The sequence below is a fragment of the Diadema antillarum genome, unplaced genomic scaffold (assembly GCF_040938485.1).
Source record: "Diadema antillarum isolate AM-2024a unplaced genomic scaffold, OU_Dant_1.0 scf00000155, whole genome shotgun sequence".
Taxonomy (NCBI): domain Eukaryota; kingdom Metazoa; phylum Echinodermata; class Echinoidea; order Diadematoida; family Diadematidae; genus Diadema; species Diadema antillarum.
The window spans coordinates 342,258-363,379 of record NW_027271044.1 but is presented as its reverse complement, the minus strand read 5'-3'; the positions used below and the strand labels follow the sequence as shown (position 1 = coordinate 363,379).

Genomic DNA, 21,122 nt, shown 5'->3' with positions numbered 1-21,122 from the left:
CAATTGTTCAATTTCCCCTAAACATTGCTGATCTGTCCTTCATTGCTGCTTTCACTCGATCACTCCACATTTACATTTGGGCTTTGGTCTACTTCCATGCTCTAAACTTCTCCAGACATAGAACATTCATATTTTAGCAAGCAGCCATCAATCTAACTTCTTTGTAACAACATACTTTTTTTTTTTGGGGGGGGGGGGGAGGGGAGTGGGATTCTATGAAGCAAAGGCATGCATTCCATAACAGAAGTAGAAATCTTTCAACTTTTCCAGAGTATCAGTTCATCAGGATATCAAAGTATGCATTATCACTGTCTTCAATAAGATCAAAACAATAAGGGACACGCTATAGGCATAATACACTGTCATAATGAGATGCTCTCCACGGCCCGGCACCTCATGATTTTTTAAAGGGGGGGGGGGGGGCAGTTTATATTTCTGGTGCCATTTCCGGGTTTCATGTGCAAACAAGCAAGAAAAAAAAAATATCCTTACCTGCACTAAAGCTCCCATTTCAAGGTTTCATCAGCTTGAAAAAAAAAAATCACTCTGATACAACTTGCAACTTAATTACATCATATTTTTTTTTTCTTCTTGTGCCACTTCAGGGGTAAAAAAGTGGGGGCCCAAAGTGGTTACACCCTATATATTCCCATGTATTGTGCACAAAAAGTGGGGGCCTGAGCCCCCAGCTGGCGAGTATGCGAGTTGAATTGAGCCATCACAGAATGTATCATGCATGTACATCACATGTGCAATGCCGAGGATCATGGCTATAATAAAGGGCTTGGATATTATATTTGAAACAAAAAGGCATGCTTTCTCTTAATTTTTCGAAAGAGGCTTTACGATTTTACATCGACATCACCTTGCCTTGCATGTGATTCCGTCGCGATGCGAACTTTTAGGAGAGAAGTCGGAAACCTTCCGTGAGCCATCCGTGAAAAACTAGGAATTAACATTTGGCGCCTCATACATTTTGTGATTGTCAGATCGCACGAAATCGACGAACTGTGTCAGTGGAATATTATGTATCTTGTGCAAAAGAGCAGCTGTATTTGTAAAACGTGAATGAATAATTTTATCTTCATGGCTTTATGGGACAGGTGAAATGGCGCAAAATACAGTAAGAACTATTAAGGCGAACGCAGGACAAGTTCGCCAACAACATGCACCAAGCTCGAGCGTCGATGGAGGAGGAACCCAGCAGCGGGACAGAAGCCAGTCCGAGCCCGCCAGCACCGGGCCATGCACAGGCTCCGAACCCGATGGGGAGCCGTGTGCAACAGCAGCATCATTTTCTCTGAATGTCACTGTAAACATCAATATCCTTTTCATGTTACTTACTGTTCTCTCGTTTGGTTCCCGTCTGTGGAGACTTGAGCAACCAAGGGGTGTGGTGTAAGTATACTTGGATCGCACTTGACTTGGATTTTTTTGGCTCATGTTGTGCTTGCAAGCCATCCATGCCCGGCCTGGCCGGGCCTGTTCCGTCACTGTTATGGATGGGTAGGCAGCAAAAACCCACATTGATTTACGTGAACACATAAGTTTATGCAAATAAGTAAAAAGTCTCGTAAATTGGAATTGATGTATTCAACAGAGGATACGTGCACTTGAAAACTGATGAAACCCCTGTAAAATGTAGACATTTTATTTGCAAATATGAATATGATTAATATTTCAAAAAACACAGGCTATGTCGGTTATTGAATGGCCAAATCATGGTCAGATTGATCAACTCTCATGTATTGTCTTGTGATGTTAATTCACATGAGTTGATATACATATGTGTAGGCCTAGACTATATGTATATATAAATCAACGTTTAATAGGTGCCAGCATTGTAGTATTTGAAATATGCGCACATGTATATGTACACATATGTATGTGAAACATCCATCCTTTGATTTGTTAAGTTGGTCTATAAAAATTGTGGCCTATAAATTTGAAATCAACAAACAATCTCTGAAAATAGGGTTTTGTCTTAGGTACCGGTATGTGAGGTTAAACTTGTTTTGTCTGTCTCCTCGGGAGCACTGTCGATGGGAGAAAAAAAAGAATGTACGCTTTTGGCAACTGCTCAATAGAACTCCCTATGTTTGTTTTAGATAATTGTAAAGCACTTAACCTAGTAGCTCTTCTGTACGGCAACCAGCTAGTGGCCTGCGTATTAAGTCTATGGGCATTTCAGAATTCAGTTTGGAATGGGTTAAGGATAGTCTCCCTGACAGTTGCATTTTGTACCTTCCCATTAGTGTAAAATACTACAGAGCCATCAGTATGCACTTAAATGTTAGTGATTAATTTAGTTGCCACATAGCTAGACCAGTCAGCAATAAATGTAAGTTTGATACTGGCATGCCATTTACATTGCAGATTCGACGAAACCCACTTTGGTTTATTCACGAGCTTCTACCAGCGGGGCATATTTTTCTTTGATGTGCATCCACCACTGGGGAAGCTATTGCTCGCTGTCATGGGACATGCTTCTGGTTTCGAGGGAGACTTCGCCTTTGACAAAATAGGACTCGGTGAGGTTTTTGTCACAACAAATTCTGGCTGCAACAAGAGGTGTTCTGTGTGTAAAGTTCATATTAAGAATTTGCAGTCTGCAAAATGTAAATTAGTAACTTTGGACAGATTATACCAATATGACATTAATGAGCAGCAATGGCTTGCATAATGTGCAGAATTGTGACCCACCACTGAATCAAGGAGAAATTAGATTCCAGTCTTATTCGCTGTTAATGCCTCATTACTAGTAAAGTCAAATTTATGTCCTCCCTCCAACAAACTCATAGCAAGCTTTTCCATCTTCTTGTGCATAATTAATGCAGTTCAGCCCTTGTAATCAAGTTTTCATGGATAAGTTGGTGCCATGACATGATGCTAGGCAAAGAAATATGCACCAATGATAAGATTTCAACAAAATTTTTTGAAAAAAAAATGTGGTTATTAAGGTCATTATAGTGGCTATGAAGAATTCAAGTTTCATGTGATAGTAAGTGTAGAATGCATGTCAGATATTCAACCCTTCCTTCTTATGAAAATATGCTACCTTTGTTGATGTTGGTTGCACCATCTCTCCATCAGAGTACCCCTGTGATCTTCCAATCTGGTATCTGAGGCTTCTTCCAGCCCTGTGTGGGGCGCTGCTCACCCCCCTCAGCTACCTTGTACTGGAGGCGATGGGGTTCAACCAATGGACAGCTGCCCTTGGGGCCATTCTTGTCCTTTGTGGTAAATAATGACTACAGCATGTTAACCCGTTGAAGACGAGTCTCAAGTATATTCGGGCAGGTGTCTATAGAATATGCATGTTGTAGCAAAATCAGTTCGTCCTCAATAAGTTAAAGGGATTGTATAGTTTTGGTTGAGACCTACTTCAGGTTTCTAACATTTTTTGGTGAGATAATGAGAAACCTCTTATGAAATATGAAAGAGCATATAATTCCAAGAGGGATTCAACGTTTATTTGATGAAAATTGATTTTGAAATGGCTGAGATCTCCGAAACAGAGCAATCCTAGTAAAAGGTGGGACCAACCTTTTGTTAGGATTGCTTTGTTTTACTTTGTTTTTCTATGTCTCAGCCATTCCAAAACCGATTTTCATCTAATAAACTTTGAATTTTTCTAAGAATGGTATGCTCTGTATCATTCTATAAGTGGTTTCCTGGTATCTCGCAAAAAATTAAAAGCCCAATTCTCATTATCCACCAATGCTGTACCATCCCTTTAACCCGCTGAGGATGGGCTGATTTTGCTACAACACGCATTTCCCATAGACAGTTGCCCGAGTATACTCGGGACTCGTCCTCAACGGGTTAGTGACCACTTGAAGTTGTCTTTATACCACAAATTATCAAGCTCTGCTATAAACATACTGCTCTCTGTCTATGCCTCAATGTAGCAGCAATAAACATGATATTAGTTATTGCTGTTTTAGAGTTTTGTAGGATCAAGAAAAAATGGGTAGATTGTACTTCGCAAGCTCTAGTGCTTTAATAGAAGGTGCTAGATTCATATCATTTGGTAGACAGGTTACCTTTGATTTTCTGTCTTTGGTATCAAAAGTTACTCCTTACGAATCATTCCCTATTTAACCCTATGAGTAGATGGATCAAGTGACCAGTTGAAGTTATTTTGATGTCTAGTCTGTAATCTTTGATAAATTTCTTGAATGACATGATTGTCAGCAATAATTATTTTGGTCCAGAATTATCTCACTGTAATAGTTATGATTGCTAATATTTGTTGATATGATAATAGTAATGATGAGCATTCATAGCTTTACCATAATCATAGTTACTATAAGATATCATTATTGTTATGTTATTGCAACAATACTATTACGGACAACTTAGCCCAAAATGAAATATCTCTGGCACCGTTTGGAGCAGAGGCATAAAAATGGGGATACAACATAACAATACTTGTCATTTTTCTCCTGAAAACAGACAACTCACTCTTGACCCAGTCCAGATTCATTCTATTGGACACCATGCTGCTGTCTTCCAACCTGCTGGCTTTTTTGGCTCTCCTCAAATTAAGGCAACTTCATCACAGGTACCTTGCACAGGAGTGATTAGGCAGCCTAAATTTATGACGCTAATTCAATGATGTACCTCCTCCCAGGTAGCATAATTTGTCCGAAACATTGTACTCCCTCACCTAGTTGTGATGCACAGCGGCTTTAGATTTTGTGAACACGCAGCCTATACAAAAATGGCAACAAGAAAGTTACCTACAATCTGCTGTGGCAGTGGCAGTCATTCTAGTGTTATAAAAGAAGTGTTAATCTCATGGTGAAGTGGTACCTGATCATGTTGAAATGCCTATAGTGAGTGCTGTGGTAAATAGAAATATTCGACATTTTTCCACAACAAGTCTTTCTTGCTCAGCTCTTTTGAAATGACACAACAAGGGCTATTTTGCTCTGATTCTTATGTCTCTTAGGCCCGAATTCACAAACGTGGTACAATTGAAGCCATGGTTTAAACCATGGTTTATGCAAATTTCTTCCGCGTAAATACAATTGACAGATTGTGTACGCCAACAGACGTCCAGTAGCAAACGCGCACTGATACACGCATGTCAAAGGTACGCCTATTTCACACTTATTTTAGACCATGGTCTAAATTTGTACCATGGTCTTAAGTTTAAACCACCTTCGTGAATTATGGCCAAAGAGTTTATTTTGCCATAAAGACACCGATTACTTGTGGCATAATACATTATGTCAAAAACAAAGAGAAGAAAAAAAAGAGGACACATGCCAGGGAACTGTGAAGGATGTCTCTTTTGTTAAAAAACAGCAAAAACAAATGTGGGAAGCTCTTTTCAAAAATGAGATGTGAAATATGGTAAAGTGATGCGACATCGATGACTGAGCTTCTTGTCGTCTCTGTCTTCTTCCATCTCAACGTTGTCACGACAGGGCGTTCACCCTCCACTGGTGGCTGTGGCTGGTATCCCTCGGAGTCTTCGTCACGTGTTCTGTCAGGTATGCAAAATGGAGAACGAGGCACACACTACTCACATTGCACATGTACATGTGTGTGCATGGGCATGTGGAGAGCTGCAGTGACAAGATAAATTGTGCCTGTTCTCATATGACATAGAGTATTATAAAGTGGGTTCAAGAATGTAGCCAATTGGAAGCGCTGAAATGAGTCACGTGTGCGTGCATTAATTTCTTAGTAAATGCACGGCTGGGGCCTGACGTACGTCACAATGTTTACACTAGCAGTGCGCACTCAATCAGTTGTTACAAGTGCGTCACGCGCTACTATACGCGCTGTCAATCCTGTAAACAACTTCTAGTTCGGGCTGCCACAACAGCCGGCGGCCTTTCTTGTGCATAAAACGTGGCGTACGTATACTCTTATACGTACGTACGTACAGTACTTATGTGCGGGATTTCCGAGTGCGACGTGCGTAAATGTTTCGGACGAACATCTTCGGACATCTTGACTTTTGAGCGAGTGCTACATGTAGCTGACTGGTATTGACCCACAAAGGTACGTGAATAATGCTGTTAGTTTTTGACCCATTTTATAAAACAAATGATGCACAGGATTATTTCGTGGCGTTAGTGAAGGTGCGGCTCACTCTCGAGTATTGACAACGGTTGCAAACATGCACTCGGCTGCGCCTCGTGCATGTCGCACCATTGTCAATACTCTCGAGCGCGCCGCACCTTCATTAACACACTCTATCCTGTGCATCATTTGTATAAATGTGGCTAGGCCTCGATGTGCTTGGAATGTGAAGAGATTAAAAGAGTCGAAAGTGGAAGATGAGAAAGGGTGCCATTATTAGAATAGAAAAGGAAAGATTGAGGACAGAGGTAGGCATGTTCTGAATTCATCGACATTGCAGGCTGATATTGATATGATAATTTTTAAAAGAGTACAACTGCTGAAACTGCTGACACTCATGTTTACCTCTGCAATTATGCTGCCACTACTACTAAAGCCTATAATCTAGGCGGAGAATGCACCTATCGTCTTGGCTGTAAACGCTAAACATCTGAGATGGTGAGATCATTGTCTTTGCTATATAGTGATACGTCTGATGCGTCTAGACTACGAACAGTGGAAACATCCACCGTCTATTTCCACTCATCTGGCTGTAGTTGTTGTTTTCTTCTTATCGACTATGAATCAGCAGTTTTTTTTGTATGAAAACTGCCACCCATTTAAAATCCATAATTACAAAACAACGATTACAGCAAGACGAGTGGCTATAGGGAGTGGATAATATGCGCGCATCCCCTGTTCGTAGTCTTGCCGCATCAGACGTATCGCTTAGTGAAGGCAATTGTCTCGCCACATCAGACGTTTAGCGTAACGGCAAAGACAATAACTACATCCTCCGTATAGATTATACGCTGCTACTATGACTACGGCTACTCTTCCTGTCAGTTGTATTGAAATATTCGTTATCATTACTACTATCACAAGCATCATCATTATCATAACCATTGTCTACATTGTTACTGTTATAATAGTTATTGATACAACAATTCCAACCCTACTTGTACTACTACTACGAATATGAAAGATTTCGAGCACTATCACCTACTATATCATCACTAAAATTATTACATCGTGTTCTTTTTGGAGACACCCATACATTGTTATCTCAGATATTTTGATCCTTGTCCTGATTTCTTTTTGGGGGTTTGTTTGTTTATTGGCACATAGCATCAAGTACTGTGGAATTTTTACTGTGATCGTCATCCTTGGCATCGTCGTGTTGGACTACTGGTGCATAGTGGGTGATAGGAGTGTCTCAAATGTAAGCATTAAGAATTCATGTGGAGTAATTCATTTTCACAGCACACTTTGTAAATGTGTGTTGATGTTTCTTTCTTTACTCGTTTCCCCGTAGTTGAATGTGAAAGCTTTGTGAGTAACCAGTAAGGATGCAACTGTGCATCTGTTTGAGCTGGAATGGAGATTGCATATATAGAACAAGATGTTGCTATATTACAAAATGTATGTCAGTCTATTCAGACATTACGTTGTTGGCAAACAATCATGTTGGTTGTCATAGGAATTCTATGTGACGGAGGAAAAGTTACAATTCAATGCCTGAAGAATGCTCTCAATGTATTCTATATTAGCTCTGGTACTAGAGAATGTTGATATACTTTTATGAAAATGTTTTGACATAATTCTCAAGACATTTTACTAGATATGCCCAGGTCCTGAACGTATGTTTTATGCCTTTGAATCTGTGGGAGTTGAATAAATTTAGTGGATTTGTAAGTCCTTTGCAAGCAACAGATCAGAATTATCATGAAAGCTAGAACAAGTATTGCATAAAAAATGATAGATAGGCACAGTGAGGGGATTTGTAATGTATTCTAGTTCATGATTCCTCCATAAAGGTTACATGAATAAGTTGCAATTCCCTAACCTGCTGTGTAGATTTTGTGAATCTTTTGTGTAAACCTTAGTCCGATCCAGTTTGCATGCATTTTAAGTTATTGCCTAGCGGGGCACATATTATGGACAAGCTTCCTGTGGTTGCCAGGAAAATTTTCTGTCTTAAAGATTTTTATAACATCTGAATACATATCAAAGCTTCATTATTAATGCTTGATATATGTCTTGAGAAAATGTCTATGCAGATATTATGTGCGTGAATATTGTTATTTGTGTTTTTTTTTTCCTTGTGCTGTAATATGATTGCTACTCCATGTATAACAAACTGTTTTATCCTACGTCAGTCCCACCTATTGAAACACACGTTGGCCAGAGTCATGCTCCTAGTGGGGCTCCCCATGGTCCTGTACTCCTGCATATTCTACGTCCACCTTGGCGTCCTCCATCGAAGCGGTCCCCATGACAACCGCATGAGCAGCGCCTTCCAGGCATCACTTCAGGGCGGCTTGTCCAACATTACCAGGGGTCAGCCGACGGAGGTTGCGTTTGGCTCACAGGTCAGTCACACAGCTCTGCACATGTGAGGTGATATTAAAGTTGCTTGTTTGTTTGTTTGTTTGTTTTTAAATGTAGTCCCTTTGGATATCGCTGTATCAAAAGTTCCTGAACACACAGAATATACTAAGAGTGGGACTAGTATGTCTGATTTTAAAAGAAGAAGGCATCTTAAAAGCAGATTTTGGCAAGCAATCATGTAGTGTTTTTGCTATCTATGAAACAGTCTTATCTATGATGATCTTTGGGTCTTTAAAATCAGTTCATTGCATTGATCAAAACTGATTGCATCTCAATTTTTTGATACAAGTAGATTTGTCTTAGTGAATGGCTTTTAGCTGTTATTGTTGTAAAAGAAAATAAAAAGATATGTTTAGTCAGGTTTGAATACATAATTTATTAACATGTATGACTGGTTGATAATGTATGCGAATTTAGAACCAGATTTTTATCACAGTTCTCTTTTTCATGCATGCTCTTAGATTACGCTCCGTCACACTCATGGTTCAGTGTGCTGGCTCCACTCCCATGCCAACACATACCCACTGCGGTATTCAGAGAGTCGAGGTAGCAGCCTACAGCAGCAGGTCACATGTTATTCATTCAAGGTATGATGTCTGTAAAGAGGAAATTATCTAGATCGTATTTAGTATTGAACTGATGGTATTTTTTTTGGGGGGGGGGGGGGGGGCCGAGGGGGAATTTCAGCTAGAGTAAGGATGTCTTAAAGATGAGAGAAAAGTTTTACATCCTACAAGCACTGTGTGGACTTTTTGTCATCAACACTTGGTTGCCAAATTCTTTTTGAGCTAATTTTTAAGAATTTATCCAATTAATTTTACTTTAATGAACAACTTCAGAAAATTGTACTTTATTATTATTATTTTTTTTTTTTGGGGGGGGGAGGCAGTATTTGGTTTGGTTTGGTTTGGTTTGATTTGGTTTCTTTTTTGTAAAACTTTCTTTCATTAAGTTAGGGACACAAGTATAGGTAAACCACTTTTGTGCTTGCAGCAAAGCCTTCAAGTATTACACACAGGGACTCATGATCAGTGGCACCAAGAAATCTGAAACCAGAAGCAAGTAAGGTGCATCAGGAGACAGCATCCAGTTTCATTGCTGTGTCGGGATTCATCTCTATTGCATTAAAGCCTTACAATCGTGGCAAGTGGTTCATGCAGCATGAAGACGAACGCAGCACGCTGCCCCCCCCCCCATTCTGTATCAAATGTCATGACACCAAATGAGAATAGCGCTGGCTCAATGGGTCAGCGAACACCACTGAGGCTCGAAATCTCCTGACCCAAAATGGCTGTCCGAGCCACGAGAGCTTCCGAATGGACGCACACTCTCAGTGCATGTGCGCATGAAGAGAGGCCAAAAGAGCCAAAAGAGCCATGCGGTCACAATGTTTGTGTATGATGCGTACACACACCTGCGCACACACACACACATGTCTCAGTGGCAGCATTGTCTCACACGTTTATCGATATAGCACCGAGTCTGGCATTGTGCAATTGCATGCACAAACTTCGGTCGTTCGGGAGTTTACGAAATAACGTACCATTAGGGGTGACGATCGTCCGACTTTAAATTTCGCTGTCGTCGTATCTTTGCAGGATGTGAATAACTGGTGGATAGTGAAGGACCCTCGTCAGCTGTCGCTAGGAGTGGAAGACCCGCCCAGACCAGTCAAGAACGGAGACATCATCCAGCTGGTACACGGGATGACGGGACGCAGGCTGAACAGGTGAGCTGTGGCTCCTCTGCCTGTTGCCTAGCAACAGATTTTTTTATCCATCTTGAGAATATAAGGACTTGCTGTTTTGTGCTAATATTTTAATGTTCTTTTCTGCACTACAAGTGATGCACTAGAGATTAAATAATATGCAAAAAAAACAACCCAAAATCATGCAGCAATCGAACCTTTCATATGCTCCTATCATGGAAATTGGGCTGATGTTTTTGTTTTTATGTTTTCATTACCAACTCACATCATATAGATAAGATGTTAAAGGGTATAAAGAGAATATGAAGATGGATATGCAAGTGAAATGGGGTATTACTTAAATCTAGAAGTAGTGGCATTAACGAAACACAAGTGCTCTTACCTTTAGAGTTGCAGCTGCTAATAGTTAGTCTTCTTATTGAATAGAGTCTGCTTGCCATTTGTTTCCCCTGTAACTTCAGATGTTTTGATTTTTCTTTTTCAGCCATGACGTGGCAGCCCCAATGTCGCCCCAGTTCATGGAGGTTTCCTGCTACATTGACTACAACATATCCTTCCCCGCCCAGGACCTCTGGAGGGTGGTGAGTTGCAAGGGGGCTGCTTGATTCAGACTCTCTATTTCTCTATCTTCTGATCACTTTTACTGGTATGTTTTCATCTCTATGCCATGTCTTTTCCTTTCTGCCCAGAGATGACAGCTGATTCCTTTTTTTTTCTTTTTCTTTTTGCAGTATTTTGCACTTCTTCTTTTTTTTAAAACCAAAGATACTGCTGGTTTCATAGAGAATTATTTTACTCCCCCCCCCCAAAAAAAAAAGAAAGAAAATCATAATACTGAACTTGTCTATTACAGGAAAGGGAAAGATACTACTTTTCCACCAAAAATATGTCTTTTCATCCCTCGGAATCCTGCAATGCTGTTATCAAGTTTTGCTTTTCTGACTGTCTGTCTGTCTGTCTGTCCTTCTGTCTGTCCTTCTGCCCATTTGGCTATTTTGCCAAGAGTACACATATATTCATTCAATGTCTGTTTATTGTTGTGCTAGACACACATGGATACAGATGTAGATACATTGATAGATCTGTCATGCATATCGATATATACAAATTTATGCACATATCTAATTGTAGATAAATATGCATATGTGTATGTGTGAATGTAGAAATATGCCGTGGAATTCGAGATTCTCTACAAAAGGGCTGACAGTCCTTAGCATTTAAATCTATAGAGTGTTATAAACAATTGACTCTCGATCTGTCTTTACTTGAGGAGTATCTGACTCATGCTCAAAACTGGTGTTACTATAGCCCCTTGTACACTTCACGGATCGCATCATGGATGACCACGGATCGGCGATCCGGGATCATCCGTACTGTTTCCGGCATGACCGTGTTGACTCCGTAAAGTCATCCGCCATTCTCCTTGATCGTCCGGCATGTCTGTGAAAAAAATTAAGCTTGTTTAATTTTTCATCGCGGACATCATGGATGAAAATCAATACGAACTCTTCCTTGTTAGCACCGTCTACTCCGTGTTGCCTCAGTACTCATTCCGGGACAATCCGTGAAGACATCGGAACGTCCGTATTAACATCAGATCCATCTGGGATGATAAATTCGTGTATTTTGCCAATATAAGCTCATAAAGCCTGTGAAATTGGCTCACACCTTATCCCATCAGTTCAGCCATCAATCCCTCATACTGTCCGTATAGTGGTCGCCTGAGAAACTTCAGTGACCCACACACACATCCTCACTGTTGTTTTTTTTTGTGTGTCTTGATTTGTTTTGTTTTGTTTTGCTATGTTTATGTCATGATGTTTCGGCAAAATGAGAGTTTGCAACAAAGAGATTTGCCATTATGATGTCGAAAAGCAGAGACATATGTAGGTTGCTGCAGATTTTCTGGTGTGCTTGTTATACTTAGCTCTGGAGGCATGCTGATTAAGTATCAAAAGCAAAAGCAAATTTATTCCGTCAACATTTTTGGGAAATCCCTGTAAAGATCACGAAGGGACCAAGTTGCATCCATGCTCTTCCTTGATATCCGTGTTAGCTCCGTATCGTTTCCGCTGTGGCCCTTGTCTGTCCGTGTACTCTAGGCACCGTATTTGTCCATGTAGCCTCCGCACTTATCCATGTAGACACCCAGTTGGGATCATATTCACACCGGCATTGATAGGAAAATCAATATTTTGCATGCCGGAACACCATGGATGACGATCTGTGGTCATCCGTGAAGCAATCTGTGAAAGTGTAAAAGGGGCTTTAGGGATGAGATGTACACGGACACTAGCTGCTGATATTAAGATGCAGTCATGTATATCACTTTTTATCTTCGTTTTCTTCTCCAGGAAATTGTAAATGGTGACACCCAGGGCAATGTATGGAATGCCATCCATTCTCACATCAGATTGATACATGTCAACACCTCTCAAGCCATTAAGGTAAGTCAGCTTTAAAATTCCACAAGCGGTCAAAATGATATCACCGCTCCTTGCATTGTAACAAAAATGGAGTCATGCATATTGAACAAACGTATCAATTATTTTCATGCAATCAAACTACATGACTTTTCATTCCATTTTGATTGCACAGCACTGAAGAATTGCCACATCATTGGGTCAGTGAGATCCTAGGACTTTTTCATATTCTTTTTCTTACAGTTCATAATTATGATGCATCATATATGCATTTAATATACTATTCAAGTTCAACTTTGATATTGTTACGATCATTTCTACAACATTATTTCTCCATATGTTGAGAAGACAGGGGATCAGACATTGTCAATATTTGAAGCTATTCTGGATATCTTAACAGTTCTAAGCTCTCGTGCATACTCAGATGTAGCTTAATTTGTCATCCCAGTCTAAAAACCAGTGAGACTGACCAACATTGTCTTAGATGTTTGGGACATTGGTTGGATGGCTGCCACATGTATTTTGCCAAAATGGGCAACTTGAATTTCTTTGTAGCTGGGTCTATTTACATTATAATGATTGTAATGATTGTAATGAGTGTGTTGTGTGTGGACAATGTTATTGCTGACCGGTAGGGATTGTCCATTCTCATCTCCAGCTGACCGGTCAGCAGCTGCCCGACTGGGGTTTTTACCAGCTGGAGGTGGCCACAGACAAGATGCTGTCCCAGGATGCCAACATCTGGAATGTGGAGGAGCACAAGTACTCCATCGGTATGGAGTATTTCTCCCTAGAAAAGAGAAGTTGGTGGATATGGCATTGTGGAATTAGTTATCCCAGAGGAAACAGCTTTTAGCAATTTGTCCTCATTTACCAGGCCCCATTTTATTTATTTTATTTATCCTGTTTTATTTTCACAGGATAGCCTTTTCAGTTAAAAAAGTGATTTACCAAGGGGCCCTGCATAAAAACAATACAAAATACATACAAAGTTACATACAAAAGTACAGTACCGATTGACTGAAAGAAAGACCATTTGTATTTCTGCTTTCGATATTTTTTGTGTGTGTGTGAGTGTGTGTGTGTGTGTGTGTGTGTGTGTGTGTGCGTGTGTTTGAGTGAGTGTGTGTCTGTCTGTCTGTTTGTGTGTGTGTGTGTGTCTGTGTCTATTTGTGTGTGTGTGTGTGTGTGTGTGTGTGTGTGTGTGTGTGTGTGTTTGTAAAGCAAAGTAAAGATTAATTTGAAGGTTGAAGGATGAATGGATGAATATGTAAGTTATGATGTAATAGACAAATTGAAAATAAATAATTACAAATTGACCAATTATAGTGATGGTGAATCCATTTACCCTGATGAGAATTTCCAGACACAGATGCATAATTCTCTATTAAACCATTTATGTTCATAAGCAGGAGAAATGTAGAAAAATCTCTGATGAAATAAGCCAATTGTTGCATTTGATCTGATGTATTTGATGCATTGCCTGTTACTTAGACATGGCAAGCTATGCAGTATAAACTTTCATGAATGAGGTGGAATGTGATATAAAGATTCCATGTGTTGTGTCTTCATATTCCATTCTTTATGTAGATAGTAAAGAAGAAACATGGAGAGAGGCAAGAGAAATTGGATTCTTCAGCAAATTTTGGGAGTTGCAGGCAAGTAGCTTACATTCTCTGTGAACTCATTTGTGTGTGTGTGTGTGTGTGTGTGTGTGTGTGTACTTGTTCTGGTAAGAATGTGTAATAATTTCTTAGTTTTATGTGACTTTGTTTGTCTATGCAAAATCCATATACAGCAAATCTAACTTTCAAGCTTTCCTCCATCTTATGTGATGACATTCTCTATCAGTTGGTGCAAGGTTGTTTGTGGTGTGATATTTGAAACTCATTGCTTTTCATTTTCCTCTACTTACCCTAGAAAATTCAGTGCAAAGTGAGACTGATAGGTGTATTGAAATATGCTTATGAGGCATCGACATACGTCAAACCTCACATGGCATATTTCCCCTCGATAAGTTCACCTCGCTCAGCCGTAGCTCACATGGGCAGATTGTATATGTGACCCGCTACAACAAAAGGATCCTAAAGTCGCTGACAGGCGAGCCAAGCATGGCCCAGAAAAATGCTATTTTCAGGCCTTTCCTTTGATCATTTAGCTTCGAAATTTCGGCAGATGATACAAGATACATTAGACTACAAAATTATGTTAAAAGCAGAAATCCGAACGTTTTGACAGATTTTGGTGATCTGACTTCAAACTCGATTTTCTCGGCTCACCCATCAGCGACTTTAGGATCCTTTTGTTGTAGCGGGTCACATATGTATTGGGGTTCTTTTAATTCTTAATGGAAGCATGGGATAATAGCCATCTTTTATTCCCTCTGTCATCGTCCCATGCGGATACTAACATGGCCCTTGAATAGGATGTTTGATCTTGAAGTACCATGGATTTTCTATGTGTGTTCTGATTTGTCCCTTAATACCATGAAAGTTATCTAATGAGTGATGTTCTGTCCTTCAGCATCATGAGGTGTTCCTGTTTGTAATGAGTAATGTACGGGAGCTATGGCGTAGTGGATAAGACTCTTGACGTTCAGTGGGAGGTCCTGAGTTCAATTCCCATCAAGGACCTGCTTCCTTGGACAAGATGTTTTTACCCACCATGTCCCCATGACTGAGTTGTTATAAAAAGAAAATATACCTGGCAATGCTAGCTAGGGTAATGATACTGGCAGGGCAATCTGGTAGAGCATTGGCAACACTGCAGAGGTTATGCTAGATTTTTAAAAAAAGACCATGTTATATTACCGTTATTATCCATTTGAGGATCATGTTACATTATTTTGTGTTTTGTGAAGTACCGTAATATGTTTTTCTTATAATGTTTTCTTTTTTTCCATAGTGGAAGATGTTGGAAGCAAATAAGATGGTGGTTGATGACCACAAGTATCGGTCAGACCCTATTGAATGGCCGCTAATGGAGAGGGGTATTGCCTACTGGATGGATAGCAACTCAAATGTAAGTTAGCTCTTTGAATAGTAATTCTCGCTATCGCCAATGACGTAAAAAGTACCCGGATGTTGATTTAAGCGTCATTTACAGTGCATTATGGGATAGTCCGGTAGCAAAGTCACTTCCGTTCGTACGCGCGTGATACGTGACTAATGCTATTTACACACCCAACCGACTGTATTCTATGTGTACTTCCTGTTTTCTCGACTTGAATTTCAGCTTTAATATGATTTGAAATTTATCCATTCTTAAGAAATTGCTGTTAATACGACTATTGGTTGTTAGTGCGAAGCTGCCATGTGTTGTTCGCACAACAATAAATGAAAAAATTCTACAGAAATAGGACCCTTACTGGCATGCGAGACGTGACGTGGCCGCGTGGGTGAAGTTTGCGGGTTACTCCACTAGTAGTAGTAGTACGTACTTGCTTGGAAGAAATTGCTTCGGAGACAGGATAAGTTCGAGATCACGGTTCGTTCCCGATTGTGTTCGCGACACTTCGACAGAGAACAAATAAAAAAAGATGGGCATTCCATGACGATATCCAGGGGGGTGAATATTTTCCAGCATATTTTCAGCGTATGCAGAGATGACTGATCAGTGATGTGCACATCGATCGCATGATCAAGCAGTACGATGTACCGGTATGTTAGCTTATGCGTGAGGTGATGCATGCTAATGCAAGGCCGGTCGGCCTAGGCAATGCATGCGGGGGCTATAGCTACAGTGTACGAGTATGACAGGCCTGGCCACTCGCAGGCTCGGGCAGTACAGCCGCCTGTATACTGTACTGGTATCCGTGATCGGCGCGGCGCTATAGGTAAGGTACACGTACGCGCACGCTAGCGCTGTGCAAAATATGCCCCGCGCCAGAAGTGCCCTTGCCCACGAAGTGCACTAAATCTTGACGAAAAAGCCACATCCGGGTACTTTTTACGTCATTGGCGATAGCGAGAATTGTTTTATTATGAATATAATTGTCATTGTTTTGGTTATAATAATTGTTATGATTGTCATTACTATTATTATTGTTTTATTATTCTCATTTTCATTATTATCATTATCATTATTATATCATTATTATTATTATCATTATCATTATTATCGTTATTATTAACATCAACATTGTTATGTTTAGCAATTTTATTTCAACCAGACTTAATGATAAGCCATGAATTTTGTTGGTACAATTAATAAATCATGTAATATTTGTTTGAACAAGTAGTTGAATATGTAAAGACGTTTTGTCATATGTAATGGGAAAAAATTATGTCAATTGTCAGAAGTCACGTGAAATGCAGGGGTGCTGTTTTACTCTCTTTCGACCCACCGATCACATATGCGTTGTGTATGGTGACTATGGATGTGCAAAGAGACTTATGAATAGTCACTCCGTACAGTGTTTCATTACCTCATTACCTCAAAACTGTAGGTATTGAAGTAAGTTTTAATGAGGACAAGTGTAATTTTTGCAGGGACAGGACAACAATAATGAATGTATCTCCCTAGGATTACCTTAACGTTTTGTATCTCTTATCTTTCCCCTTCATTTTGTTTTTTCAACCGTAAGGCTCAGATTCATTTTCTTGGCAATGCAGTCCTATGGTGGTCGGCGAATGTTGGAATTGTCGTCTACCTTGTCGTCACGGTGATATTTACACTGAGGTATCAAAGAGCCTGCAGTGACCTAAGCAGAGGTAAGGGCATCTCATTTGCTTGTCTCTCTGTGTATTTATAATATTGTCACATCATGATTAAAGGGATGGTATAGCATTGATTGAGAAGGAGATTCAGCTTCTAACTTTTTGCGAGATTATTAAAAGCTACTTTTATGAAATATTAAAGAGCATACAATTCTACAAGGAATTCAAAGTTTATTTGATGAAAATTGGTTTTAAAAAGGCTGAGATATCCAAAAAAACAAAGTAAAACAGAGTGATCCTAATGAAAGGTGGGTCCCATCTTTTATTAGGATTGTGTTGTTTTGGATATCTCAGCCCATTTAAAACTGATCTTCATCAAATAAACTTTTAAAACTCTCAAAGTTGTATGTGCTTTCATGTTTCTCAATAGATATCTATGATTATCTCACAAAAAATTTGGACACTTGAAGCCCTGTCTCAACCAAAACTATACCATCCTTTTAAGACACTTTTTACTTTGATGTTGGAACAATCATAGAAGTGCCACCTAACCCCCCCCCCCCCCCATGTAAGCACTGAATGCTTTCTAATCAACTTTTCAAAGTTTTCATTCATTCTGACGTTCCATGATTGTAAAAATATGTTTGTATCATCCCGATATCAAATGGATCTGTTTGTCTGCCTATCTCTTTTTATCTCTATTCTATCTGTCTATCTATCTATCCGTTCATCTGTCTCTCCCCCTCATTTAGATGAATGGACGAGGCTTCTTTTGACAGGCGCCCTCTTTGTTGCCTGGCTGCTGAACTACCTGCCGTACTTTGCCATGGATCGCACGCTCTTCCTGCACCACTACTTGCCAGCCCTCCTGTGCAAAATTCTGCTCCTGGCGTCCGTGACTGAAATTGTCTACACGCATGTCCTAAAGTAAGAACATTTACAGAATATTGCTAACACTAATATTGTGTAAGTCACATTAGCAGGAATCATACTATAATTCGAGCAATGTTTGTCTGTCTGTCTGTCTGTTTGTTCCTCTACTCCTCCCAGGTCCTTGGTCCGATCTCCATCAAACTTAGTGGGTGGATGCAGGTTCAGCGCAAAATTGCCCTTGAGGGGTTAATTTTGGAAAGGTCAAGGTCACTTTGGTCAAAGGTCAAATAACTGTTTTTCGCTACTCCTTGGGATTCCCCCAGAAATATCCTCAATGGGGATTTCCCAGGTGTAGGCCTACTTTATGCTTCCAGCAAGTTTGGCTCAGATCAGACCAAGGAGTAGCGCAAAACAGTTATTTGACCTCCGTTGACCCAGTTACCTTGACCATTTCTGGGGGAATCCCCATAGAGGATTTCTGGGCACTGGCTGAAGCCAAACAAGCATGATACATGTACTCTCTGATGGTACGGATCATTCCACTCCTTTCTGTTGGACAAGCCCATGTCACACGACATTTCTCTATTGCAGATTTCATGAGACTCCACCAATTTATCAACCAATACCAAACTACTGCGATAACTTCATCATAGCCCCTCCCCCCCCCCCACATGCCCCACTTCGGCTGATTCAGCACTCCACAGGTACATTGATTAGTACTGTTAACATTAATATTGTGTATTGGCCGGACTGATGTGTAAGTCACATCAGTCCGGCCAATACAAAGAACAAGAGTGCGTGGACTCCTGCGAATTTGACTCAAAAATACATTATGCTAGTTATCCAGAGATGCGTGTTGTATAGCCTTCTTGCTGTGTAGTTGAGAAAAAATTGAGGGGAGAGAGGAGGGGAAAGGGAGGGGGAAGCAAAGGGATGATGCAAATTGGCCAGCCCATACTGTGTATTCATCCAATTGAGCTTGTGGAACTTTGTTGAGAGATGATGAAATTTATCGTATTCTGGATCAGGGAACATGTCTTCTAATAGTGAATGATCATACCGCGTAGAATGGGGGCACTGTTGCGTACAATGGTGGATGTGACTCCCGACTACCAACTGGAGGACCCAAAGCAAGTTCAATTCCTGCCAAGTGCTTACATCCTTGGACAAGATGTTTTTACCCACTATGTCCCTCTCGACCCAGGTGTATAGATGGGTACCTGGTAATGCTAGAGTAATAATAATAGCAGGGCCCCCTTGTGGTAAAACTGAAGAGACTACCCTGGATAGATAAAGACGTAATTAACCTTTAATGAGGATCTGCAAATGAGACATTGATGGTCGTATGAATGCTGCAGCAGGAGAACCGCACTACTCATTTGTTTGGCAGTTATAAATCTGATATATAATGCTCCTAGTGACAACAGAATTTCTACATAATTATGGTATGTGTGTTGGCTTTCCAAACTCTCTGATTATCTATACATACCCTGTACAGGTGTTTGTTTAGTAATAATAGTAATAATAATAATAATGATAATAATAGTGGCTACTTGTATAGTGCACAGGTCCACTTTTCAGTGCTCATGGCACTTCAAAAATGAAAATATATCATATATTTACATGCATATACATATTCAAACATTTAGCCAAGAGACTACTGTAAAAGTGGAAATTTTCGCAGAGTTGAAATTTTCACGCATTTCGCGCAATCAGAAACTAGCGCGAAAATAAAAGCACGCAAATATTTTTGCTCGCATATGTTCCTGTAGTTGATGTCTTGATACCGCGAAATTAAAAACATGCGAAACTCTTCTTATCTGGCCAAGCGCGAAAAATTAGTTGCGCGGAAATATCCAATTTTACCGTAGTGTATGCATGGTATTTTTTGCAGTGTTTTAATATTTTACGGATTTCAAAAGTCGACTGACATTGGCGATATTAAAGGGTGTGTACAGTTCTGGTCGAGGTGAAGATTTAGCTTTTAACGTTTTGTTAGATATTCAGAAACCGCTCTATGAGATGTCAAAGAGCATGCGGTTCTTAGGGGGTATCAAAAGTTTATTCGATGAAAATCGGTTTTGAAATGGCTGAGATATCCAAAAACAGGTGAAACATAGAGATACTAATAAAGTTGGGGCATGTCGCCTTTTATTATTAGCACTTTTTTGGATATCTCAGCCATTTGAAAACCAATTTTCATCAAGTAAACGTTGAATCCTTTTTAAAATTACATGCTCTTTCATATTTCATAAGAGGCTTTTCATTATCTCACTTAGGAATGTTCAAAACATGAATCCCTACCTAAACCAGTACTGTACAGTCCCTTTAACAACTCACAAAAATATTGCCTCCTGGAACACAAATACACTGTACATATTGTCAACAAGAGGGGACATCATGCACTAACTATTCTTATGAAAAGGGATAATTAATATTTTTCCTTCTGTCAGTATAGGTCTCAAACAAAATCTACTACTTGTGTAATTATCTCGTCCCATTTGGTGAAAGATTGTGCTCACAAAATATAATGCATAATAGTGGCCTTCGATTTGCTCCTGTTTGGAGTCCTCCTACACTGCCAATAAATCAGCACCTTTCATGGGTACATCCCAACATTTGATCATCCACACATTTTCAAAATGTACAAAGATTGTGATCGAAGACGTTCTTTCCCGTTCCGTTGAAAATCCCCAGGAGTGCAGCGCAGCGGAGCGTCTTTCTCAGCCTCTTGGCCGTCTGGCTGACCTCTGTCCTGCTGACCTTCAAGGCCTTCCTGCCCCTCTGCTACGGCACGAGGGCGCTGTCCGAGGAGGAGATCGAGGACCTGCGCTGGAACGAAGACTGGGGCTTCCTTGTTCATGGGAAGATGATCAGTTAGGTCGTCCACATGACTGCTGACGTCATAAAAGGAATATGATTCCTTGTTTTATTGTTTTGAGTGTTTACGCATTCATAATGGGGTTTTAATGTGCTTTATTTAAAGGA

The 21,122-nt window shown here is 40.1% G+C and overlaps 1 protein-coding gene across 1 annotated transcript; it reads left to right on the top strand.

Annotated features, from left to right (window-relative positions):
- The first annotated feature begins 1,037 nt into the window (after positions 1–1,037).
- Positions 1,038–21,015, top strand: LOC139722015 (protein O-mannosyl-transferase 1-like). Its single transcript, XM_071633341.1, has 17 exons — positions 1,038–1,398; positions 2,377–2,531; positions 3,094–3,240; positions 4,459–4,567; positions 5,439–5,504; positions 7,210–7,303; positions 8,241–8,453; positions 8,934–9,059; positions 10,071–10,201; positions 10,665–10,761; positions 12,535–12,627; positions 13,262–13,376; positions 14,194–14,261; positions 15,508–15,624; positions 17,189–17,315; positions 18,014–18,188; positions 20,832–21,015. Exons 1-17 carry the CDS (start codon positions 1,109–1,111, stop codon positions 21,013–21,015), a joined length of 2,307 nt encoding a protein of 768 aa, XP_071489442.1. The 5' UTR covers positions 1,038–1,108.
- The last annotated feature ends 107 nt before the right edge of the window (positions 21,016–21,122 follow it).

What these genes read in the sequence shown, in the direction of transcription:
- LOC139722015 (XM_071633341.1), top strand. Translation starts at nt 1,109, where the DNA reads ATGGCGCAAAATACAGTAAGAACTATTAAGGCGAACGCAGGACAAGTT. An exon ending in GAGCAACCAAGGGGTGTGGT is followed by an intron (nt 1,399 to 2,376) that starts GTAAGTATACTT and finishes TTTACATTGCAG; the next exon opens with ATTCGACGAAACCCACTTTG. An exon ending in GTGATAGGAGTGTCTCAAAT is followed by an intron (nt 7,304 to 8,240) that starts GTAAGCATTAAG and finishes ATCCTACGTCAG; the next exon opens with TCCCACCTATTGAAACACAC.